The following is a 25,586-nucleotide window of genomic DNA, read 5'->3' as shown; positions in this document are numbered from 1 at the left end:
CCGATTCATTCATGTCTGAATAAATCACACAATGGTTACATGTCAGTTTTATTTCAGCTGGCGTATGTGTATTTAAAAATGAACCAACAGAAACAATGTCTTTGATTGATTAAAAGCACACAAAGTTTTCTACATTCTCGATCAGTTAGCCAGAATAAAACACAGTTGAACTCAACCGCGAAGCAAAACGCTCTTGACATAATAGGCGACAGGTAGTAATAAGCCCCAATCGAAAGCATCTTAAAATGCTTTACAAGAAATGTGGCTTGGCCCTTGAACGCAACCCGTGAGAAAGAGAGAAGGGGGGCCAGGGGGGCGCTTTTGTACATTGTGACCGCTGCGGTGATTGCAACAGCAACACAAAAAGACCCCGGGGCTCAGTGGAGTATTGTGCAAGTGACTTGAGGGGGAAGAACAAGACCTCATTGAGCTGGCATTCTTGGAGTAGTAGCCCTCGTCTGCCACTTGAGGGCAGTGTAACAAAACCGAGAGTATGGAGGAATTCGAAAACCAAGCCTGAAAGGAAATTCCCCACGTCTTTGGCTGACATCACAGGAAGTAGTGCCGCAGTGTACCCGCTAAGGCAAACGGTGGTGGAAAAGAAAGTAGAAAAACGGTCCGGAAGACTTGCATAAGAATCCCAAGGGTTGCCGTTCCATGACACCTCACCTAAATTGAGACGAACTCGCAGTCACTGCGGAAATAAAGCTGAGCCTGCTCAAATTGACCGATTGAATAAGTGTGTGTGCGCATGCGTGTGTGTCCGTGCGTGTGTGCGCGTGTGCGCTCGAGGTAGCCGGAGGAGTCGTGCTGATGCTGCAAAATGGCGATTTGTAAAATAAAGATCTGTACTGTTGTCAAAAATCGCAGAAGAAGGCATCGGTACAATTTGTTCCACTTGCTGGCGATCACATTTGGATAAAAAAAAAAAAAAAGCAGCTACCTTAGTCAGCGCTCGCCTCCCAGCCAATTGTTTCTGTGGCAACATAAGTACCGCTATTGGATCAGAGTTTTTGTGCTCTTTATCAGCTGCTTCTGTAGATCACAAAAGTAAGGCAAAACGAAGAACGACGTCTATACACGCACATCCATCCTCTTGCGCTTCTCCTCATTTGGGTGAGCAGGAGGCCAGCTGACTTCCGGTGACCAGTCCCGGGTACACCCTGAACTGGTCACCAGCCAATCACAGGGTCGGTAGAGAAAAGCATTTACACTCCGATTAAGGGCAGTGACACATTCGGACAATTTTCAGAGCACCCAACATGCATGTTTATGGAATGCGGAATCCAACCCAGCCACAGTCCAGATTCGAACACCGACTTCACGAGTGTTGTACATGCTTAGCTGTAAGCCACCTATTTTATGGGGAATTGAAGTGATATCAAAGGCTTTCTGGATCCTAATTTCAGCTGAACAAAAATCAACAAAAACGCCTTTTAAAAGAGGTTAAAGTTTGAAAATATGTAATAAAAAAAAGTCACAATAAAATATAAATTCTTAAATATGAAATAAAATGGGAGGCCTGTGCTTCTCTGTTTAGGTTGCTGCCCCCAGATAAGTCAAGGAAAATGAATGGATAGATCCATTTTTGAAAGGGTCAAATTGACCCCTTTTAAAGTAAAAACAAAAACCTTTTATGGAAATAAATGTGTTCTGCTTGAAAAAAAAAGATGTAAAAAAAACAGTATTAAACTTCTGCTTGAGTCCCCCCCCCACACCATCTCTTAATCTTTAAAACGGGTCAACTTGGCAAAAATCATGTTGAATTTTTTTATGTAAAAAAAACATGCGGGGGTAAATAGCAAAGGATAAAACGAGTTGTTTTGAACACTCCAGTGCAAGCGTCCCACGAGCCCCATTGCGCCGCCTACTTGGCCTCGACCTGTGCGCAAAGAGACACGTGCACGTCGGCGGATGGAAAACCTTATCGATGCGCCATCGCGGCCGGCAGCCCGTGTTTTGTCCACATTGTGACGAGTCATGCAACTCGTCCCAATTTGGCCCGGAGGTGCTTCAGTGCGAGCGGAACCACTTTTTTTTTTTTTTTTTTTTTTTTTTTTTTTAACGGCGTGTGCTCCTGGTAAAAAGCAAACTTTTGCATAGCTTATTTTCAACAAGGCGAGAGTCGGCGTTACGTAAAGTTGCCACCATCCAAAATGTGCCTCTGATGCAAACAATGGATTGTAGAGATATCATATACTGTATTTTTCTATACGCTATAATTTTGGCTTTTGGACGTTTTTGTCTACCAGTCCCGTGAAGCCTTGGGTGATGGCCCAAGGCGAGAAGGGCTACCCGGGGTCCCCCGACTTGCCGCTTGGCTCTTATACGTCGCCGTTGCAGTCTGGGGCGAAGCAGCCGTTGGTCCTGCAGCCGCTCTGCGCCGTCGTGGCGCGGGACGCTTTGTTCTGCCGGGCTCTCCAGCGTTGGGCCAGCGGCTCCATGAAGAGCGACAGGGAGGAGAGCAGGTAGCAGAGCCCCGCCAGGTAGAAGGAGCAGTCGTAGGTCTGCGTGTAGTCGTACAGGAAGCCTAAATCACCCACCGCCCCCCCCCCCCAAAATAAAAAAGAAATCACATCCTAGTGTCAGCAGTGGCATTTTTATGAGGGGAGATGATCATATTCAACCCAGTCGAGCAGGAGTGTTTTTTAAAAAAAAATTCGGAATGAAAGACAACAAAAATCAGCACTATACCAGCGACCACTGTACCCCCTCCCCGCTCCCCCCAAAAAATTAGATTTCAAGCAGAGTGGATGTGATTGTGCGCTCATTGTTTTGAATTGCTTCTCCCTGATGTATTTTGGCCCAAGATTGTGAACGAGCTTTGGCCTCGTCGCTCGGCGGAATTCATGGAGCGCAATCAATGGGCCGGTATACGCGCGCGCGCCAACTGCAAGCGCGAGGCCGGCAGAAAATGATTCCGACAGCACGATTGGCAATCCGTCAGGTCAAAAAGGCCAGCCAACATTTTACCTGCATTGCCATCAATACGGGGCGGCCCGCCTCCTTCTTTCAATTCGGCCCACCTTGCGTTATTTGGAGGATCCTCTATTTGCCAGTGATGGGAAAACGAAGCTTCATGAAGCACTTTTTGACTCCTCTCGATGATGATCTTGGTTTAGTGCAATGGAAATGCGTTCAAATTCCACTGAATTGTTCTACCAAGAGTGCCATCGAGAGGAGTCAAAATTATCACGAGTGCTTCATGAAGCTTCGCTTGTCCATCGCTACTATTTGCTGCATTTATTTAGAAATTGAATTGGGTTCATTCAAATGGATTTTAAGGGTCTCATTATTCGAGAAAATAATTGGTTCAGAACTTCAAATGATATTCGTTTTGAATTAGCGCGACATTGACAATGGATGATTGTTTTAGTATTAACGAGGAAATATTTGACATACATTTGTACATACAAGTCGTTTGCATACAAATTTTAATTTGTGTTTACTCATCTCAGAATAAACCGTCCTGGTCAAATGCGGTCATTGTGCCCAAAGTTTGCCGAGGTCGACTCTCCAGCAACAATGCCAAGTTAACGGCGGGCGTGCCAACAAGAATCTGCTTCAGGTTTGTTGTCTGTCAAACTGTTGGCTTGTTTTGCAGGGACGCAAGCTATTTAGGAACTGACCCCCCCCCCCCCCCCCCCAAGGGGTCATTCATGACATTTCAACCCAAAAATACTCCAGCTGGCATCTGGGCCTGATTGGCTGGCTGACATCGCGGGGGGGAACCTTGCATATTTCCAGGTGGCTGGAAATACTGCGTGCGTGCGTGCGTGCGTCCGTCTCCGGTCCCTCTCTTTGGGCAAGCCCGCTCGCCGCCCATCTTTAAAACTCGTCTTCAAACTCATTTTTCTTCTTTGGCTTTTGACTCAGCATGAGATTGCATTTTGAGTTGGGACTGTTTTTGAGCTTTCTACTGTCTTTGTTATTCATGGATTGTTTTATTCATGTTAATGTGCTCAAGAAATACAGTCCAGTTGAGTTCCATTTAATAAAAATCTTGTTTCAGGACTTTTGGATGACCTTGGGGGGTGGGGTGGGGGTGGGGGGGTAATCCAACTAATTTGCTCATCAAATGAAGTCTTTGATGCGCAAAATTGCTCTCAAAGAAGGTACTGTATTTTGAGCCTTGGGTGTACACACACACACATTTAATTGGGGGGGGGGGGGGGTATGGGGCATGTACAGAAACTGGTCGGCAGTCAGTGGGAATGTGGGGGAGGTCCGTTGGGTGACTCACCTGCCAGAGGAGGACCCGTGAGGCAGCCCAGGCCCACAAAGAACATGGAGAAGCCCATGGAGTTGTTGAGTTTCTCTGCCCCCACCAGATCCACCTGCCGGGAAGGGACAGCGGAAAAGAAAAGTGAATAAAAAGAAGGAAAAAAAATTCCATTCACACAGTTGCTAAATGTTCACAAATTCGCTTGCCACTCTTTTTAGCATTAAAGAGCCATTGGAGTGAATGCCAGAGCTGATCATTTGCCAAACTATGACCGAGCCTCAATCATAAGCACAGTTAGCGGCTAGCCACGCTAAATTGTTTTGCTAGCGCCACCCAACGTGGGCGGAGAGGACATGAGAATAAATTCCACAAATGTGCGACTGTAGCCTAGCTTGAACCACGACATTTCCCTTTGGATGGACTTTTTTTGAACAACACGAGGCGACGCGTGTTGACAAAAGTTGCCGTCTGACCAGAACGGGTAGCAGCAGAGCCATGTAGCCGCCGCAGAAGATGGCAAAGAAGACGGCGTAGACCATGAGCAGGATGTAGGAGGTGGCCAGCGGGGAGAGCAGGTTGACCAGGCCGCAGAGGATCAGGTAAGCCTTGTGGTAGTGATACTTGTGGACCAGGTTGCGGTCGGTCACCCAGCCCGAGGCCAGCTGGGCGATGGTCTCCGTGATGCCTGCGCGAGACAGAAAGCAAGGTCGGACTCCGCAAAAGTTACATCTCCATCCGCGCGCGAAATGTTCAAGCTTCAACTTAGACGAAAGGGGTTTCCCCTGTGCTATGAACTTTGTTGCCCCCCCCCCCCCCCCGCGGAATGCCGATGGGAGTGCAACAAGAAATTTAGATATGAATTGAAAAATAAAATGATCACGATAAAAAGCTCAACTGTAATTTCCCTCCAACTCGTTTTAAGTCACCGGCGTGCTTCGCCGTTGGCATAGTTTCATTATCCAATTCGCAAAATCTCCCAACACACATCCGGCAAAATGTGTTCAGGTTTGTTGAAAGCAACGTTTTGTGTCATCAACACTAATTGCGAATACAGATTCCCATTCCTGCTTTTCAAATGCTCATTGTTCTCCGTAGAAAACACGGAAAGGCGGAGACCTCCATCGCTATCTGCTTATTGTGTCATTGAGTGTCTCGAAAAGTGCGGTATAAATATGATGTACCGTATTTTCCACACTAAAAGGCGCACCGGATTATGAGGCGCACCTTCAATGAATAGCCTATGTTGTCATTTTTTTTGCATATATTGGACGCACCGCTTTATAAGACGCAATCTACAATGCATCCACTAGATGGAGCAACGCTCAAGGAAACGCCAACAGAACGGTCAGATGTCAGTAAAACGTATTTCATAAAGCAGCCTCTTGCCGCTTGCTCTATTTCCGTGTTCAACTGCGAAAAGTTTGAACTCTGCGTTGTCAGCATGTCTCGAGCAAGGAGCCATTTTCGGGGTTGAAATATTACCGTAATGACCATACACAAGGCGCATCGGATTTTAAGGCGCGCTGTGAGCTTTTAAGAAAGCGGAAGGCTTTTAGGTGCGGAAAATACGGTATGATCATTCAAATCAGCAGATATGATCAAGCGGACTCGCTGAACTCAGATGACAGCAGGATGTCTGTGATTGAAGTTGATGTACAAAGCAGGAAGTGACTTGACTGCCCTAATAGACCCCTTCTCAGTCGATTTCGGGGTTTTTTGGTGGGCGGGGGTCCATCTAACAAAGCATTGAAAATAAACAGGGACGTCATGGCCACTCTGCATCCGAGCATTCCCGTAAGCCAGGCGCTGCCGTCGCGATCGAGCGGCATTTGATGACTCGGCACATCTGCGGCCGCAGTGCACAAGCCGCAGCCCGGGCTCAACGGATCAATGAAGGCGACGCGTCGCACGCACGGCAGCCGCATCGGAGAGACGCAACGACAAAAACCGGAGACCGCGGCCGGGCGAAGTTTGGTGCATTCGCTCGAACGGCAGATGGGCCGGCCAGAAGAAATCAGCAGGAATGTCAAAGGCCGTGGTGACATAACGAATGTCTGCGGCGAGGTCACCGAGGATCGGCGAGGCAGCTGCGTCGTGTTTACGTGTTTCCGCGTCGCCGTGTCCCGACCCGAGATGGTGTCGCGGCCTGTCTCCCGCTTGCTTCCCGCACGTTTGTTTGTGTGTTTTGGCCGCGGCGGGTTGGCGCACGCCCACGGCTCTTCCTCTTCCAACTGCGAAGAAGCGTATTGGAGCGGCGCTTTAAATTGCTCGTAATTGTGACAGGTCGAGGGACAAAGGTGAGGGCTCGGCAATGTGTGCTGCGAGGCATTACGTGGTTATGAGACGGTTTGGGTCGGATGCGAGGCATCAAAGGGGTCGGGCAACCCAAATTGTTGAACGAGCCATATTAGGCATAAGGTGTCCGCGCTCGCCTTATTGGATCTCAGTGCAGATTTAGAGACACTTCATCATAATCGACTGCGGGGAACAGTCCTCAAAGAGTTCAGGTCTTACTTGAAGGAAAAGGAGTGACTTTGTGACCAATGGCAGTTTAGTGTCTGGCTGAATGACCATGAAATATGGGGTCCCTCAGGGCTTAGTCTTTGAACCCCTTTTGTTACTCTTGAGTCAAATGTTTTCGAAATGCACGTCGGCTGGTTAGACGCACACGGCGATATTTACCAATGTCTCCAAATGGCAACAGTTCAATTCACCTGTCGCGTCAACAGTAAAACAAGTACAGGAACCAACATTTGCATCAGCTAAACCAAAACAAAAACCGAGGTCACAGTTTTCGACGATAAAAGGTTGCTGCTAGTCAACACTTGGTAAAATGATGCCCGTGCGCTGGGCGTAATAATTGCCGTCACTCCATTTTCGTGCCAGCGCAAGTCTGGTCGACCGCGTTTGGGGTCGTGTTGCGCCTGTCGCAACCGCCACTCATCTGACAGTTTGGTAACGGAAACTAGTTTGCGCTGGCGTCGTCATTTTCGCGCCTAAAAAGCTTCGGGTTCGGGTTTGAGGCTTTAAAAAAATAAATAAAAATGAGAGTGAGCGTGCGAGGAATCAAACCGTCTCGGGTTGTATCGAGGTGAGGTATAAAAGATGAGGGCACCATATGAAGGTGAGACACCAAAAGGTGAGCGTCGGGGCGCGAGTCATCAAAAGGTTTCCTTCCTGCCGCTCCCCCTCCCGTCTGGACGCGCAGTCACGAGATGAAAGCCGGAGAGAATAAGCGGCCGCTGTTGGTTTTTCCCAGCTTGGCCGAGGAAGTTGGCCGGCGCCTCGGCTCCGCCGGCCAGCCTCTTTTGTGCGCGCTGCCGCCTCAGTGCTCTTCGGCAAAGCGCCTGCCGCTCGGCCTCGCACGGAGTGAAGGGAGCCCCGCTCGTTACCGGCAACTTTCCTCAGCCGGCCGTTGCTCGGCGACGAGCGGCTCCCTCGAAAGGGCCCGAGGAACGGGGCGAACCGGACTTTCCTTCCATTGAGTCAATGGGCCTCTATGACAAGCGCCGGGGGGGGACAAAAGAGGGCCCAGCGGGATGCCGGGACGGCGCTTTTGTAGCACGGGTGCCACTCCGTCACTCTCATTACGAGCGCACATGAGCGCCGAACGTGACGAACGGGCCGCAATCGGCCGAGTCGGGTGGTCTCGGGGGAGTCGCGCGACTCCCAACCACTGCGCCGTGAGAATTCATCATGTGCGTCCATCCAATTTCGCATCGTTGGTTTGAATTTCAGTTGGTCTGGAGGCTTTATCTTTTTTTTTTTCCAAGACATTTGTATTCTATTTATATGCAGCTGAGATACTGTAAGTGGCTGTTGGTGTTGCGTTTTTGGGGGGTTTTTTTGTTTTTTTTGTCAGGTTCAGACTGCGCGCACTCCTAAAAGAGCAAAGGTCAAGCCTTTTTTCTTCCCCCTTACTTGTGTTTCCTCTCAGAAACTCTCGTGACTCACTCGGCTCCCCGTTTTGTCTCTCATGTGGGTCATTGGGGGCTGGGGGTTTGGGGGTGGGGGGTTCATGTTTTTTCTGTACTGTCCTGTCAATGTGCAATGACAAATCATTAAATCAATCAATCAACTAGTGATGGGAAAACGAAGCTTCGTGAAGCACTTTTTGACTCCTCTCAATAGTTTAGCGCAATGGAAAAGTGTTCAAATTCCACGAGTGACAAGAGCGAAAAAGACACTTTGATTCACTCCTCTTTCATCTCAAACTGCTTCAGACAGCAAAGTGTATGCAGGAAAGTGGTTCAGAGTGCACAGTTGTCTGTCACGTGTGTTGTTTTGTATTATTTGGTCTTTTTTTTTTTTTCACTTTTCTTTTGATAGCGGCGCGGACACCCGCAGCGGCTCCTCTTGTTTTTATGGGGAGGGACGAAATTTCATCTGTGCCGTATGTTACACATACGGTACATTTGACAATAAAGCTCATCCAATCCCATCGAGAGGAGTCAAAAAACGATCACGAGTGCTTCATGAAGCTTCGCAAGCAACCGATTAGGTTCAGCGCCGAAGACGTGGGCACGTCCACTAATTTATTGGCTGTGTTTGTTGAAAAACGCACAGTGGGAAAACATTTTTGAACGAGGATTCGAACACGCAAATACAAAACACTTGCGAGGCGCATGTAGAAGACGCTAACACTGAAATAACCGCATGAAAAATGACCAACCTGACCTACAGTCGCAGCTATTCATGTCACTCACCGAGTCTCGCCCCTTAGAGGCACATCGGCGATGACCCTCCAAGGCAGGGAGACGCACAGCAAGTCTAACGTTATCAACTCGGTCCTGATTTCGGCTGACACTTCACACGTTCAAACAACAGTGGTGGGAAAAAAAGGCCAAAATCCTCCTTTCAGCAACGTGTGCGTTTTTGTTGTTGTTTTGTTTTCATCCGAGTCTTTCCTCATGTCGCCGCCCGCGAGAGCGTCTGATGGCACGGTGACAGGTTTGCTTTTGGCCATGCGACTTGTATGATGCTTAATAACGGCCAAGTGTCGTCATGAATTATTCCGCATCTAATTGATCTTTAGAGGAAGTGTTTTGTAAATGGAAGTTGGACGGAAGCAGTTGCGGTTGGACCCGGAGGCTGCAGTTGCAACGGCGGCGGTAATGACTTGCGGCTGCTGTGCATCATCCGTTCTCTCCATCAATTTCCTGCCTGCAGCTGAGGAGCTTTCTGATTCCACGTCAAAGCGCGCAGCACAGAAAGTGCATGCGACTTGGCCTCGGACGAAGCACATGTTTAGCAGAACGGAAAGGCACTCCACCCCGCCGTTGATTTTTTCTTTTTTTTTGAAACGGACCGAAAAGTCCAAATACAAAATGTATCAAGTCGTATTCGAATCATAAAATTCTCATTTTGAATGCTATTTGTTTGTAATTCATCAAATGAATGAACCAAATGAATGTACGGGTGTTTTAGTTTTATTTACTTGTATTCTTTTCAATGAATCAATTAACTGGGAGGCACGACGGTCGAGCGGTTAGGACGTCGGCCTCGCGGTGCAGCGGCGCGGGGTTCGATTCCAGCTCCGGCCTTCCCGCGTGGAGTTTGCACGTTCTCCCCGAGCCTGCGTGGCTTTTCTCCGGGTACTCCGCTTTCCTCCCACATTCCGAAAGCATGCGCGGCGGGTTAACGGAACACTCCAAATTGTCCCGCGGTGTGAGCGTGCCCTGTGATTGGCTGGCCACATTCCACACGTTTTTGTCAAAAAACAAAAACGTGTGGAATGTGGTTTTAATCCGATAAGTAGCCTTCTAAAATTTTGGCCGTATAAAACGTTAGGAATGGAAGCGTTTTTGTGCACATTTCTTGTCAATTCAAAGGACATTGTGCTGCTCCTTCTGGCGTGCGTACCACTTGGGGGCAGTATAATACGGACATACAGATATACACGGAGCCGCTCTCAGCTCCTCAGTAAGCCACAAAGACATTCGCCGTTCTTCGCAGAGGATACAGAATATACGCCCGAGATTATTGTGATATTTTCCCTTACCGTTTGTGCTGTACAATCGTCGCAACACCGATTGCTATTCGTTAGCTCATGTCTGGGCATTTCTGGACTTTATTAAGACTCCACCTCACCCGGAATTGCAACGAGGAAAAGCGCTACAGAGAATAAACGGATGGATCCAATGATTGACTCCGGCGAGCGAAAGGCAGACGAGGGGTGCGATGCTGAAGATCACGCATTCTCCTTCTATAATTAACAAGCACGTTGAGGAGGCGCGCTTGAAGAAAGCACGCGTGCAACTGGTCCTGATGCACATGTTCTTTTCACAATATAGCGTGAGCGTGAACCCAGCCGCCCTGGCCACTGGACCAAAGTTCACCTTTTATGTAAGCGCATTCATTGCATAATACTGCAGCGTCTGAGCAGCTCACGAATAATTCATGGCCGCCGAGTTGATGGAGGACTTGATGGAGCACCCCGGCGCGCCTCCTTCCAGCTCGTAAACGTCGCACTGAGCTCTTGCGCGCTCATTTCAAAGCCATCCGGTTTTTTTCAATAATAGTGCGCTAGCTTTAACGCTAACACCAAACGGGAGCTACGCTGATATCGTGGCAGTTGGAAAATTTGAAACAACTTCTCCTTTTGAGCGTGTCATGATTGAATCCCAGGAGAGGGGGGGGGGGGGGGGGGTCTTAGTAAACAGAAAGTAAGAGGAACAACTTGACCAAACGTCCAGCTAGCTAAATGCGCAGCTAATGGGGCAGTCGTGGCTTCCGAAGATGAAGCCATTTGGACAAGACAAGTTCCTCCCTTAGCCCAAAGCGGCGTGGAAAAGGACGCCGCTAATGTCGTCAAAAACAAGGCGATACGAGAAACCCATTGAATCGTTTCAAGAAGTGGCACCCCAGTGATCAAATGGAAAGAATGCGAGCAGAGTTTGCACAGCCTGCCCGCGTAGACGTGAGCGGTTTCGTCGCTAACAGCTAGCCGGCAGCCACCGGATGAAAGCCACAATCGATCGTGTCATCTTTTTGCACGTAGCGATGATGCTAACGCCGTATGGAGGATCATAACTTCAAAACGATTCTCTTTACACGATGAGGCATATTTATTATTCCTGATTGGAGTTCACTGTGTGATTTTGTTTGATTCTACCTTCGATGTACAGCAGAATAACACCCGTTTGAAATGAACTCATTCACTCCCAAAGACGTTTTTAAACGTCTTTTCAGACTTGGTTTAGAATTGGCCGGTACTGAATGAGTTAATACAAAAAAAAAAAATCTGTTGATAAAATGTTGAATTACTCTATCACTGTCTTTGTTGTCAGTACCAGTGCTTTTAAAACTTAAAAACAACAGGGGGTCGGGGGGGGGCGGGTGGTGGTTGCCGGTCCGCGAGCAGCATGTACTTGTTTCAGCTGGTCCGTGACACCAAAAAATGTCGGCGAGCACCGCGGCAGACGATGGAATAGGGGAGTCAAAGTGGGCCTGATGAATCATTTTCTAATGTGTTTTACTGACAAGGATGGGGGGGGGGGGGGGGCAGGCGTGCTGGAGCCTCTCCCGGCTGCCTTCGGGGCAGTTGGCGGTGGACCCCCTGCAACCAATCGCAGGGCACACGTAAACGAACAACCATCCGCGCTCACACTCAAAGCGAGGGACAATTTGGAGTTTTCCATTAACCTGCCACGCATGTTTTTGGAATGTGGGAGAGAAAAGCCAGACAGGCACGCGGGGAACATGCGAACTCCGCACGGGAAGGTCGGAGCGGGAATCGAACCCTGCGCCTCTGCACCGTGAGGCCGACACGCTAACCGGTCGCCCTGCCGTGCCAACCCTGATCGATCAAAAGAAAAGAAAATGTCAATGACTTGATGCGTGCGCTCTACTACACATTTGTTGGACGTCATCTTCCTCTTCTGATCCGATCCGTCGGAAACGCCGACGTTGGGTGGATTTTTAACGATTACGATAACGATGTAACGATTTTCTCGATTTGCGGGCCGGCGAGCTCCCCTTTTGCCCCGCGAAAAGTCGGGCTCCATGATATCACAATTCATATCGTCACCTGAAAATATCGTCGGTGGATTTAGCGAAGAACGTGGTGACAGTTTCGACTTGGCAACTTGATTTCCGAACGGAATTCAGTCGCTTTGAAAGTGGACCCGATGAAAGTTGATCAGGTTTGCACGGGAACTCCGGCGGAGCGGAGGTACAGATCACAGGTGACAGAGTGCTTCGGTTTTTTCCGAGAAGGAGGACGAGAGCGAGCTACCTTGGTCAGTCCGCATCGATCCCGTCGGCCAAATGGATACCGCGCGCATCACGACATCCTGCTCAAATGTCCATTTGAGTGCGCGGTGACGAGACGGCGCGTTCAGCCTTACCCGCCACAGAGATGATAAAGGAGGCGTCCATGGGGTCGATGCCCAGGGTTCTAGCTCGGGCAGACAGGTGGAAGTAAGGGATGAAGTAGGCCAGCTGGCTGAAGACCAAAGACCACGTGTAGATGCAAAAGAACGGGTCCTTGAGTAAGGAAAAATCCAGTACTTTGGCTTTCGGGGGGCTCTCCTCGCCGTGGACGGAGAGGACTCCGACGGGGGCGGACCCGTTGGAGGTGCCGTTGAGCTCCAAGGAGCCGTCGGCGGCGGCAGGCTTGCACCGACCCGCGTTCCGCCGGCTCTCGTGGCCATTGAGAACCAATCTGCCGGCTTCGGGGTTCTCCGACGGCGCCTTGCTTTCCCCGGCGCCGAGCGGCTCCTCGGGAGGCGACGCGAGCCGGATGCCGTTGGACAGATGCGAGGAGCCGTTCAGGTAGCTTTTGGCGTTGTCCTTCTCCGAGGAACTCTTGAGGGACACGGTCGGGCTCTTCCGGCTGGGGGGAGCGCATTTGGACGGGGCGGCGGGTTTCACTCGGATGGGACGCAGGAGCATACTGGTGGCCACCAGGTTGAGCATCAGGCCGCCCAGGATCAGCAAGGCGCCTGCCGGGGGGGGGACATTCCATTTTACAGACAGTGGATATATTGAGATGCGTCTCCATTCAGACGTGGCGACGCGTTGGTGCCGCCTACCTTGCCAAGCGTAGCGGTCCAGAAGCAGCTGAGTGAACGGAGCCAGGGCAAAGGTCAAACCCATCCCCGAGCGTCCGATGGCATACGCCGTTGCCAACCTCTTGCGGAAGTAAAGCGCCGTGACCACGGAGAAGGATTGGTACAGAAGTGCGAAACCCATTCCTGAACAGAGGAAAGCTTTTCCAGCGCCGGTTTCACAAAACCCGCCGGCGACAGTCTGCGGCTCTCCCGAATAATCGACAATAAATGATGACAAATTTTTGGAAGCGGGTTCCCGGAGGCGTGACGTTTGCCGCTCACCTACGATGGCTCCCATGGTGATGTAGAGGAACAGCACGCTGTTGGCGAAAACACTGATGAGGAAGCCCCCGCTGACCAGCACGGCCCCCGTGATGGACGTCATCCTGGTCCCTACCTTGGCGCAGGCCACCGAAGCGATGGGCGCTGATGGGTGACAGCAAAGACAGCGAGCGTGACGACACAGCCGCGCGCCCGAAACACCGAGCGCGGGAGTGCCGACACCAAATATGAGCAATTTGGAAAGAGAGTTTGTTTTTTTTTTTTTGGTTTGTTTTGTTTTTAACCCGTTGGCCTGATTGGACTTGCAGTGTCGGCCATTTGCATCTGCCAAAACAGGATCCGGAACGCGCGAGTCGGGTAGACTCCCACTCTTGCAGTGGCGACTGATGGCTCGTTCTTGGAAATGCAGTCGGAGAAGAACGAACGCCCTCCGAGGAGGCCATTGGACACTTGGCATCCAAGGAAGGGGCGTGGCCAAAGGCAGGATGGCGCTTTCTCACCTCCAGAGAGACGTAAACTGGACATGATGGAACCGATCCAGCTGATGCGTTCCGCCGAGCCCCCGAACTCGTCTTGGAAGGCCAAGAAGAAAATCCCAAAGGTCTTCAATGTTCCCATCACCAGGACGTTAACCTGCAAAACAAAACAAAAAATGAGAGAAAGCTGCCGGAGGAGATCCCGAGGTGGTCCCCCGCCTTCCGCCTTTCCATCTCCCTTTTCGCCTTTGAGTCTTCAGATATGAAAACTGCCAAACCGGCGTCGGTCTCCACATTACCAGGAAGCAATGCAGCACCACCAGCCAGCCCCATCCGCCATCTGGCGGCTCCTCGTACTGGATCCTTTTGTCCTGGTCCTTCTTGGTGGAGACGTCGTCCTTCCTGAAGAGCTTCATGGCTGCCCTGCCGTCGGGGGGAACAGAACAGGTGTGGACGGTCACGGATGTTGTGACGGAGGCGCCGAAAACCTGGCAGTCGTCGTGCCCAAAGTTCGTTCGCTCCGTGCAACTTTTCACCGCAAAGGAGATTGAACGTCAAGGCGGAAAGTCCAAAGTTACAAATCACCTGCCCGCCGGCCGAAGAAATCTGCAGCTCAGCAGCAGATGATCCCGGCAACGTGTCGACGGGTAAGCAAAGCGTCAACGCGGCGAATCAGGCGTTTGCTCCGAATGTGAAGACGAGTAAAGCGGGCCCGACCGCAAACATGAACGGCGGAGCAGGCCTGCGCAACAGACGATCTGGCGTCGCGGCATCGTCTGCGCCAATAAAAGTCTGACGGCCCCGCATGGCCTATTAGTCTCTGTTGGCTTTTTTTTTTTGCCTTGTTTTGCAGTTTGCGGAGTCCCACCCATTACCCCGTAGGCCTGCTTCGCTTGCTCTCCACATCTGCCTTTCATCAGCCCTGCTCTGTCCCTTTTAGCCACATTGCGCAACAATGGCGTTTAAAAAAAAAAAGAAAAGAAAGGAAAGAAGGGGACAAGGGGAAGGCGGCGGGGGTGGGGGCATCAATTATGTCGCTTTTACTTGACGGACATGGCGCTCTGCCACCACCTCAGTGAGGAATTTTTCCACGTCTTTTTGTTAAGACGATGGTGCCGGAATGCAGAGCGAGCGCCGTCGGTGCGATCCAAAAGCTCCCAATGACCTTGGGATTGCATCTTTTCATTCGGCACGTAACACGAGTATCCCTGCGTACTGTAATACGAAACGCCATTTCAGCAAGAAATTCCTGCTCCTCGGCTCCACTCTCCCGGTCCCAAGACTGATAAATAATACAAATGATAAACTCAAGTCAGTGCAATCACTTCAAGGGCGAGTTTGCAAATTTTCCCCCCAAATCACCTTTTGCCGTAAAAAAACTAAAAAAAATTTAAAAAACTGTTGGAATGGCAAAAATGAGTTGTGAGCAACGCCCGAGGAAAAACAACTGACAAGGTGTCAATCATTGCAGGTGCATTCGCGGGCACACTCGCGACGACCCCGCTAACAATGCAACTGTCATAATTAACTCAAATTCACTAAAATTAATCGTGATTACTCACGCATTTTTGATCGTTTCTGAATTTCCTTTTATATATTTTTTGTTCTATTTTTCCCCATTTTAATGCTCTCATCAACATGGAATCATGAATCAGTTTTCCTATGTGCAAAAAAAATATATATATATATATATATATATATATATATATATATATATATATATATACACACACACACACACACACACACACACACACACACACACACACACACACATTTCCAAACAATCTGTCACATGTGCCCGATGTCAGGCTTTTATGCCGGACTCTGGAACTAATGATTCCGAATGTAATTGATCAAAGTCACGGAATGCGTTGTGTTGTAACTTTGAACACCGTATCTTGTTTGGAGTAAGCGGCCCAAATCAATAAGTGACTTGTATGAGAAAGCGAGACGCCTTTAGGCAGAGCGCGCAGAGCGGATTAAAAGAGGAATGAATCGGACCAGTGTACCGCCGGGGAAATATTTGCCTCCCATGTGCTTTTCATAAGTTGTCCGCCGAGCACGCCTGAGTGCGTGTTTGGGAATGTGCCGAGGGTCTGCGGGTTCGAGCGACGGGGGTTGGCGTTCGCCGTCCGCCGGCGAGGGTTTAAGCGCCTCGTGTTTGGGCATGCTTCCACGAGGACGTTACGACGCGCCCGCACTTCTCCTTTCCATAGTTTGGGGGGGGGGGGGGTTCTTTTGAGCACATGCTTCCGTGATGCACAATCGCTGGCCACTTCATTAGGTACAACTGGACGACGTCACCGGGGGTCCGCAAAAGGACGCCTTGTCATCGTCCACATCAAATGACGAACATTTCAGAACGTTCTGAATAGCCCGTCTGACGGGAATCGGCGGACGATTCATTCTTACTCGGGGAAAGTCGATTTGGGATGTTTTGCGTTTTCGGGTCGAATCAATGTGACGTCGTATTGAGAGCACGCGTGACCGTTTTGTCTGCTGTCGGATTTCTTCCCTGTTCCAAGAATCCCCGCGCGACTTCTCGGCCGTACATGTTTTTGCGGGACGCTGGGGAAACACAGACAGTTCTTGGAACTGTTGCAAAGTCCCCAGCGAAGGCCATTCCCACTGTCCATTGACACGACTTGGACGGTTTTATTGTTTGGAGATTCCCCCCCACCCCCCACCCCCCTCCTTGACCCTTCAAGGCCAGCTGCTGCATGTTTCTGCAGGAACCGGTCCAAAAATGGTGGAACCACAGACGGTTCTCAGAAATGTTCCAAGCTTCCTCTTGAACACGATTGTCTTTGCGGTTACCCCCCCCCCCCCCCAAAAAAAAAAAAAAAAAAAAACAGACACCTCGTGGCATGGACAGTTTCACAATTTCAAAATTGACATCATTGTCGTCATTTTATGTAACAGTTTCCATTTGCCGATTTTGCCTCCAATGAATGCCCTCCTGACGTCAACTTCATTTTAACGACGATTTTCTGAAAAGGCTTCCGTCGCAACGAAACCGTGGGAAGCAAACTGCCGCCGCGACCTCGCTTGTAAACAAAATGGAGGCCGCGGGATTCCCCTCCGTCGCTCAGCAACGCTTACGGATCAACCCCTACGTTGTTGTACTTCCGGAGGCTCGGCGCGCATGGTCTGAAAACACGTCTGGCGAACGGATTTCCCAGACGAAGCTCAGCCGAGTCTACGAATGATTTATAATATAATAATATATAATAATAAAATAATATATAATCGATTACAAAAACAGCGCAATGAATTCCGGTTCCAGCTTCAGCACGTATTTTGGTGAATAGACACTAACGTTGTCATGGAAGCGACGACACATTGTGTGGCGGTGACAGCGGCGCACAAATAAGCACACGTTGTCGGATCGTGCGGCCGGACCTCCTGTTGGGGGCAGACCGTGTTTTGGTGGTTGGCGTGTGCTATTAAAAAACTCTGCGTCGGAGGTTTGGACTAGCTCATCCCAAATGGCGGCTCACGTTACAGGGCCGGTCGGTCTCGTCGGTGCGGCGCAGCGTATGATTTCACAAGCCTCCAAAAGGGGACGGGACCATTTCTTCACCTTGACGTCAGTCGGGCGTCTGGCCGGCCTGAAACTTTAACCCTCGCCTCCCGTTTTAAAGGGGGCCACACCGCCTCCGAACGAAAGATGGTCAGCTGTTTGTGTAACGGTTCTCATGTGGTCGCAGCCGCACTTTGCCGTGAAGCGGCGACCCCGCTTTTTTTTTTTTTTGCACAGCTCAAACCAAGCACACCTTTTTGGACACAAAGTGCGTTTCGGCGCCCGTCGTCAAACAGCCGGTTGGGTTTTCGTTTTCTCTGAGCGACTCCGTATTAGTCAAGCGCCCACACTTTGTTGCGTTTGGAAATTATTTAACTGTAAGAGGACAGCGGGACGCAAATATGTGAGCACAGTGGACATTTTGAGCTAGCGTTAGCATTTAAGGAGCACATTTTGGAGCGATTCCAAGGAAGTTGGGACCTTTTGCAAATCATTGTTCAACCTTTGCTTGAAAAACGAGTACAAATTGATTCCCCTTTTTTTTTTTCAACTAATCATTGACTTGGAATTGCAACACGTTGCAAAAAAGCTGGGACATGTTCGCCATTGACTTACATCCCCTTTTCTGTTAACAACAGTCAATAAATGTTTAGGAATCGAGGACACTAATTAGCGAAGCTTTGAAGGTGAAATCAATCATTCAATACAATCCGGCGCTACATCCCGAAGTCAAACGTGAAACGACTTAGGATGCAAATTCGATGCCATTGATCAACGGCAGCCAGAAACGCCCGCAGCTTCTCTGGGCCCGAGCTCATCTAAAATGGGGATGATGCAAAAAGGAAAAAGTCTTCTGTGGTCTGACGAGTCCATGCGTCAAAGTTCTGTTTGTGACCAACAGGTGGCACTGTAGGGCACTGCCTGCAGCTGCACACCTGTTGGTCATTGTGTCATTAGTTGTCTGTTGAAAAGGACTCCCGGCACGACCGCTCGGGGTCGGGTTCTTGTGATTTTTCTGGACTTTACTTGAGTGAGTTTTTGATTTTAATTTCTCCATTGGATTCCTCTTTGCATTTTGTAAAATACACCTGGGTCAGCCACCCTGCTCCCCCTGGGGTCCTTCAACTACCAACGCGCAAAACGTGACACCGCGTTTCAAATCCTTTTTGGAAATGGCGGACGTCATGTTCTCCGGGCCATTTGGACTGTTATGGACACAAAAGTTCAAAAGCCAGCATGTGTGATGGTACGGGGGCTGCGTTAGCGCCAATGGCTTGGGTAACTTGCACATAGCGAGTACCGACAGGCCCTTTGCACTGTATCCCGTGTCCGTCATTGTTTTTCATGTTTCTTGTGCAGAGCGTGCCTGTTAAGGTGAAATTTTCGTTGCACCGACATGTAATGACAATAAAGGCCAATCCAATCCAATCTGTGAAGGCACAATTGATGCTGAAAGGCACACAAAGCTCCTGGAGAATCACACGCTGCCATGCCAGCGACGTCTTTTTCATGGACGCACGCCTCTGCTTATTTCAGACAATGCCAAACAACATTTTGCAGGTGTGACAACAGCGTGGCTTTGTTTTGAAAGAGTGTGGTTGTACTCGACTGGCCTGCCTGCAGTCCTGACCTGTCTCCCATTGAAAATATGTGTGGCGCATTATCCAAAAAAAAAAAAAAAAACGGCAATGGAAACCTTGGACTGTTGAACAGCTGAAGCCGAACATCAAGCAAGAATGGGAACGAATTCCACCTACAAAGCTTTGACCATTAGTGTCCTCAGTTCCCTGACGTTTATTGAGTGGTGAAACCGTGAGAAAGATTACTCGCGTGGGACGTGCCAAAGTTAGTTAGCACGTACATCCCTTTTTTTTTTAACAGTATAAAATGAAGGAAACACATTTGAAGAGTCGTGTGCAAACGTCTGCGTTTCATGATACCGCGACATCTTCATGACGGATGACTGATTCGGATCACTTCATAGTCTTATTGACCAATCACATCTCATGGCCTGGTGCAGACTTTACATTTGGCGGTGGACAGACAACAGTCAAGTTTTTTGGACACCCTGGAGGTAAGGGGGGCGGGGGCGGGGGGGCGGGGGGGTATCATCCCGATTTGTCATTATATAAGTTGGCCTCTAACCCGAAGTGTCTTTTTGCGTGACCGCAGAGACCCTGTCATGTGCTAGCATACACAAACTAATCTATTGGTTTTGTTATTCCAGCTGTCAGCAGGATTCTAGCAAAGCAAACAATACCGGCGCGATTTGAATGGGCCGTCGTGAGCCGGGAAGGACAGCGCCAATCAAAACCGCGCTCGAGAAACCAGATATTCAGCATTTCGGATGACTACAAACTGTAACGATGGCTGTCACTCCATGCTCCGCCCACATTATACGGTGAGAGCAAAAACACTTAGCAATGTAGCATCGCCTGATCTGTCTCAGATACATGCTTCCAAATGGGTTCTGAATTCCTTGGCAGACGTTTGTCAAAGCCCTTCAATAGATGACTTCCTGTTCAAGGTTTTTGAGACTTTTTGCTGCACCGTGTTATGAAAGACGCGTCCACCCAATGTCATGTTTATCCACAAAACTGATGTCAGGGGCTCAAACTTTCCAGATCCATTTTTGATGGGATTTGTCAGCCAAAGTGGCCGCTCCTAAAACCAAAATGGCCAACTTCCTGTTCAGTTTAGAGACGAGGTCCTTCACACATTTTCACGCATCCTGGCAAAAAAAAAAGACACGGGGCCGCTTCTTAGGCCTTCGCTCCTCACCGCGGCGGCGACTTGTTGCAGTTGCGTTTTCTTTGAAGGAGGCAAAAGTTTTTTTGTTTGACAAGCGGGAGCTCGACTTCGCGGACTGTCCTCGATTTGCACTCACAATTGTTGACGTGGGTTTTGGCGCTACACCCCCACTAGGCACCTGTAAGCCCCGCCTGACTCACTCCCTCTGTCCTGTCATGAACTGTTGCAACTTGTCACATCCTTTCTTCACAGGGGGAATGTGTCAAACTCCCCCCTGCGGCACAACCAAACTGTTTGAGTACACTGAGTAGGTAAAAAGACACAATCAACTAACCAAACAGAAAAAAAAAAAAAAAAAAAAAAGACAAATATTTCGAGTCACCTGTTTTGCTGGTTTGCTTCAGAACGAAGGTCACAAGTCATCGTCCCTGCGCGACATTCTCAGCGGGAGCGCGTCAAACTTCACACCTGCAACGAGACAATTCAGCAAGTTGAACAGGTCAAAAACGACAATGGTACACACACACACACTAAAAAAAATACAACAACAACGCTGTTCGATAGAAGCATATGTAGAGTCAATCGGCAAACAGAGGCGGGCGCTACATATCAAATCTTTCCTCCCACGTTCCAAAAACATACACGAAAGGTGAATGCAGCACTCCAAATGGTTGCCGTTTTGTGTGTGCCCTGCGATGACGGCTGGGATGGGCTACGGCACAACGCCCGCGGATTGGAAAACGGACGTATGGACGGATGGATGGGCTTGCGGCGACACGGTTGGTTCTGTGAACATTTCCCTGAAGCAGAAGCGGATCAAGTCTCGCCGGGGGTGCGAAAATCATTTCTAAGCTGCAAACCTGTTTTCGCAATAAGATGAAGAAGACGATAAAAGTGTGTGTTTATCGTCTGTCAGGTATGCATTTTTTTTTTTCCTTTTCAGTTAGTGGGACAGACGGAGGGGCGGCGGCCTCTCCAGCGCGCACCTGCTTGTCATCACAATGACTTCGGTTGAGAAGCGCTGGAGGGAGACGAGCTTGTCGCCGGAATATTGTTTATCCTTGTGGAGGTTAGAGTCTGCTCTCTTGTGGAATAGTTGTTACCCGTTTTTTGTTTTTACACGTTTTTTTACTCCGGTGGCTAGCTTGTCTATTGCTTCGCTTGCTCACCTTTGTTATTTTTTACTTGCGTTCAGCAGATCAGCTCTTCTTTTCTTCCCGGGTCTTTTTCTGACTCATGTCTTACGTGTTCACTTAGTTAAATAAATGGTTGATGCAGTTGCCTCTGCTATTTTTTTTTGGGGGGGGGGCATATATCTGCACACATCTGCGTAACAGTGTGGTGAAAAAATAATAATAAAAATCAGCAAAAAGAAAAACAGTTCATACGTTCACCTTGTATTTTTTTTTTATAATACGACAGAGTACTCATTTTTGATGAATGTGGTCACTGCCGCGGGCGTTTATATTCGTCAATATTTACTGGCACGAATGATGTCATGATTCTGTTTGTGACCAACAGGTGGCACTGTAGGGCTCCCCCTGCAGCTGCACACCTGTTGGTCGTTAGGTAATTGTTTAAAAGGACTCCCGGGCACAACCACTCAGTGTGTTTGCTTGCAACCGTCACGTTTGTTTCTGTCATGTTTTTGTTCCTGTTAGTTTTTTGCCATGGTTTGGGTTTGTTACTTTGGAATCTTTTTGTTTTCATGACTTTGTTTGTTCTGGATTTATTTTTCGTGTTTTAATACAACTCGTCAAGTTCACCCTGCTCCTCCCTCTTGCCTGCTTTTTGGGGTCCGCCACCACCCTGTAACGCGACAAATGATGATATTGTGAGGTATGTTTTTCAACGGGTAGCATTCAAGCTCCTTCGTAACTGTGCTGACCAACAGTTGCCAGTAGATGGCGGCGTTGTAATGCTTTGGATTGTATGCAGGGCCACCGTTATCTACTCGTTGGCCCCCCGAGGGCAAACCGTCAAACGTCGGTCCTCCCCGCCCCCCCAGCCCCAACCCTGAGCCGAGATGCCCCCGCGAGCCTGTGGCGCGCATTCCGGCAAGCGTCACCGGCCAGTCCCAAATGACCTCCGCTGCGCTCCACAGCAGTAGCAGCCATAATATCATGCGTGTGCACGTGGAGGTGCCCGGCCTGGCAGCAATCTTGTCTCAAAGATTGAAGCCAGTGATATCCAACCTGTCCGGCTTGCACCTTCGTGTCTCATTTTGTCCTTTTCATCCAAGTGAAACGAGAATTCACTTGGACGCAATATTGACTGATTCAATCGCCACCGCTGCGGTCCTGTCAGCGCGGCCGCACAAACAAATGCACGCGGGGATCAGTCATGTGACATCTGGAGTCGATCTTTTATGGGGGGTTGTTTGCGTCATGGGTCACTCGGAAGGGTCTGACGCGGCCTCTGACTGAGGATCGGTCTTGTCTGCATTGTAAATCAATTAAAATCGGTCCAAATTCAAAGCGATGGAGGATTGCTTTTGTGGAAGAAAATCTTTCACCAAGCATGACAAAGGAGATGGAGTTGCTGAAAGCAGGACGCCTTCGTCCGCGCGAAAGGAAGAAGCGGCCATCAAAAGAGACTCCGGGCGCACAAACACGGTGTGCCTCATGGGGGCCCCGCATGGCGCCCGCATAGTTTCGCCAGACGGTTTTCGAGCAATAAGGACGGTGACCAAGAGGCTCCCTCGTGCCAGAGCATCGCGTGCCTCACGTGGCCCGCAGAGAGCTTCCGTTTCGGCTTGTGCACAAACGTGAACATTTGTCGCAGACCACAAAAGCCACACCGCAGAGAAGCTGCCCTGGCAAAGGCAAGCGGGGTGAAACCAGAATGTGGCGCAAGACATGATCTGTGCCCTTGCATCAGGGGCATATTGCTTCATTTTGGATCGCAACAACAAATCTGCAAGATCAGTCAAAATCCAGTCAAACGGCGGGGCGGGATTGGCGGCTTTGCTCCAGCGAAAATGGCTTCAGTGATTCAGTGAGTCCAATAATTTGTCACACTGCCCTAAAATTGCTGGCAATATAAGAAACACAGTTTTTTTTTCTCAAACAACTGTCAGTGAATGAGGCAATGGGTCAACACACAGAAAAGTTGACGTGGCAAATTGACCCGCTGCTTTTTTAACACCATTAAATGTTAACCGGTGAATTTGTCCCAATGTAAATTTAACACAAAATACATTTTTCACTGGTCAAACTGAGCCACTGAATTTCGAACACCCCAAAATGTCAATGGGTGATTTTGATCCACAGCATCTTCAACACCCAAAAATTTTAACTCGCTGCATGTTTAAAAAAAAAAAAATTTAATTAATTGGTCGATTTGACCCATTGCATGTTTAACCCCCCCCCCCCAAAACGTGAACAGGTCAACTTGACTTGCTGCATGTTTCACACCAAAACATGTTGACTCGTGAGTTTAACATTTCGCATGGTGAACACAAAAATAGATTCACAAATAAATTTGACTTGCTGCACGTTTAACCCCAAAACACATTAAGTCAGTTTGACCCTCTGTATGTTACACAGAAAAATGTTAATGGGTCAAACTGACCCACTTTTCAACATCATAAAATATCAATAGCTCAATTTGGCGCATTATCTTGTAAAATATGCACAAAAATGTGACCCATTGCATGTACAAAAAAAATGTCAACAGGTCAAATGAACACCCCCAAATGTCATTCTAATCTACGGCATGTTTAAAGCCAAAAAAATAAAATATGACATCAATTGACCATAATTAAAATGGGGTTTTTTCCGCATTCGGATTAGATAAACTCCATTTGACATTCATTTCAATCGTGAAAGTTGATCTGAGATACGAGTGATTTCAGTGACGAAATCATTTTCGTGAGTCCCGTCTCTGCACGTTCCTGCAGACTTGCAGTGCAGCGCCGAGGACGGGAGAGATCGCAGGGTTGGCGAGTTGGAGCGCGTTATTATCCCACGAGGGGCGAGAGTGAGGGTGGTGGGGGGGGGGGGGGCTCTTACCTCGTGTGGTAGCTGCCAGTTGTTATCTCCGGAGCGCAGCCGGGTCGCATGGCGGTGGCGTCGGTGCGGTGCGGTGCCCCCCCTTCTCGCAGCGCTCCTCTTCTCCCTCACAGCGGACGCAGAGTGGCACTTAAACAGCGCGTGTCATCGTCATCTGCAGGCCACCTGTGAGGACAGTCAATGTGGGTGGAGAGGAGGGAGGGGGGGCGGAAATTTAGGGGTCGCGGGGGACTTTTTAAGCCATAATTGATTTTTTTTCGCGATGCCAAAGCAAACGCGACCGATAGCCGTTCGAAAAGCAAGTTTGAGAGAAAGGTTGCCCAAACCTGCAAGGCGCGCCTTTGGGGGCTCTTCTTCTCCTCCGGCCATAACTTTGCACTTTCGGAAAGGGGGGAGGTGGAGGGGAGAGAGGGGGTGGGGTGGAGTGCTCTGCTTCTGCTTCTGCTCGGGATCTTCTCTACACGCGGCGGCCGCGTCCCCTCTGCATCCTCTCACCTTCTGTTCCAAGACGTCCGCGAGCCCGCAAGTCAACCGGAGGGGCCGGCGGAGAGGGGAGGGAGGGATGGTCGGAGGGTGCTTTAGTAACGGGGCTGAGGGGTGGGGGGGGGGGGGGGGGAGTGGGGTGCTCGAGCTGCGTCGAGTCACGTGATCGAGACACCAAGACAACCGAATAGGATTCATGGCCGTATTTACACCTTACGACCCTCATTTACGATGATTACAATTCGGTCTTATGGTAAAAAGAACCACCGCTGTTGATCGTCGGCGTTTTCGAGTTAATACACGTTGAATTTGTGTGGCGTGTGAACAGAACTGCAAAGTACAGCTTGAGACCGCCAACAGGCCGCTGGCGGAATAGCAGGCGGCCAAAAGAAGGATCACGTGACGTCAGCCATTGAGTTCTCTGTTCCCGCCTCCTCAAACAAAACGACCATTTTAAAAAAACATACTTTTTACAATAAACGAACTCTGTCATACTTCATTATTTTTTAAAAACGACTTCATTAAATAGAATATAAAGAGTTCTGGACACTTTTGGTTTCTTTTTTTTTTTTTAGCTTTCTGCTGCTCCTGGCAGAAGTATCATCCAGACATACTGAATGCAAACATGGCCGGAAACGGGAGTAGGCCTTCTTTATTTCTTGTCAACGGGCACCCCAGAAATGGCACATTTCACTTTTCTCCCATTTGTAAAAGACGAACTAAACAGATTTCGAACGACTGTCCCAGTGGCGGTTCTGGGGGGGGCCAACGGGGGCC

At 49.3% G+C, this 25,586-nt stretch overlaps 1 protein-coding gene and 1 long non-coding RNA gene across 4 annotated transcripts; one reads left to right on the top strand and one right to left on the bottom strand.

Annotated features, from left to right (window-relative positions):
• Nucleotides 1-35: 35 nt before the first annotated feature.
• Nucleotides 36-24,861, bottom strand: slc16a4 (solute carrier family 16 member 4). 3 transcript variants are annotated; one of them, XM_086113121.1, is made up of 11 exons: nt 24,653-24,861; nt 24,327-24,491; nt 20,696-20,781; nt 14,336-14,459; nt 14,061-14,193; nt 13,561-13,704; nt 13,261-13,422; nt 12,574-13,170; nt 4,699-4,910; nt 4,244-4,337; nt 36-2,530 (listed from the first exon to the last, which is right to left on the bottom strand). In XM_086113121.1, the coding sequence occupies exons 3-11, from the start codon at nt 20,734-20,736 to the stop codon at nt 2,325-2,327; spliced, it is 1,713 nt and encodes a 570-aa protein (XP_085969247.1). In that variant the 5' UTR covers nt 20,737-20,781; nt 24,327-24,491; nt 24,653-24,861; the 3' UTR covers nt 36-2,324. The 3 variants fall into 3 exon arrangements, with proteins under 3 accessions (XP_085969247.1, XP_085969255.1, XP_085969266.1); XM_086113129.1 differs by lacking the exons at nt 24,327-24,491; nt 24,653-24,861 and adding an exon at nt 20,956-21,068; XM_086113140.1 differs by lacking the exons at nt 20,696-20,781; nt 24,327-24,491; nt 24,653-24,861 and adding an exon at nt 14,622-16,250.
• LOC147210588 (uncharacterized) lies at nt 20,770-21,593 on the top strand. Its single transcript, XR_015101153.1, has 2 exons — nt 20,770-20,828; nt 20,963-21,593. It is a non-coding gene; the product is annotated as an uncharacterized LOC147210588 (long non-coding RNA).
• Nucleotides 24,862-25,586: the final 725 nt, after the last annotated feature.

This window comes from Hippocampus guttulatus, chromosome 1 (genome assembly GCF_054856545.1).
Source record: "Hippocampus guttulatus isolate MCC_2025c chromosome 1, RoL_Hgut_1.0, whole genome shotgun sequence".
Lineage (NCBI taxonomy): Eukaryota > Metazoa > Chordata > Actinopteri > Syngnathiformes > Syngnathidae > Hippocampus > Hippocampus guttulatus.
This window is presented reverse-complemented; position numbering and strand designations above follow the sequence as displayed.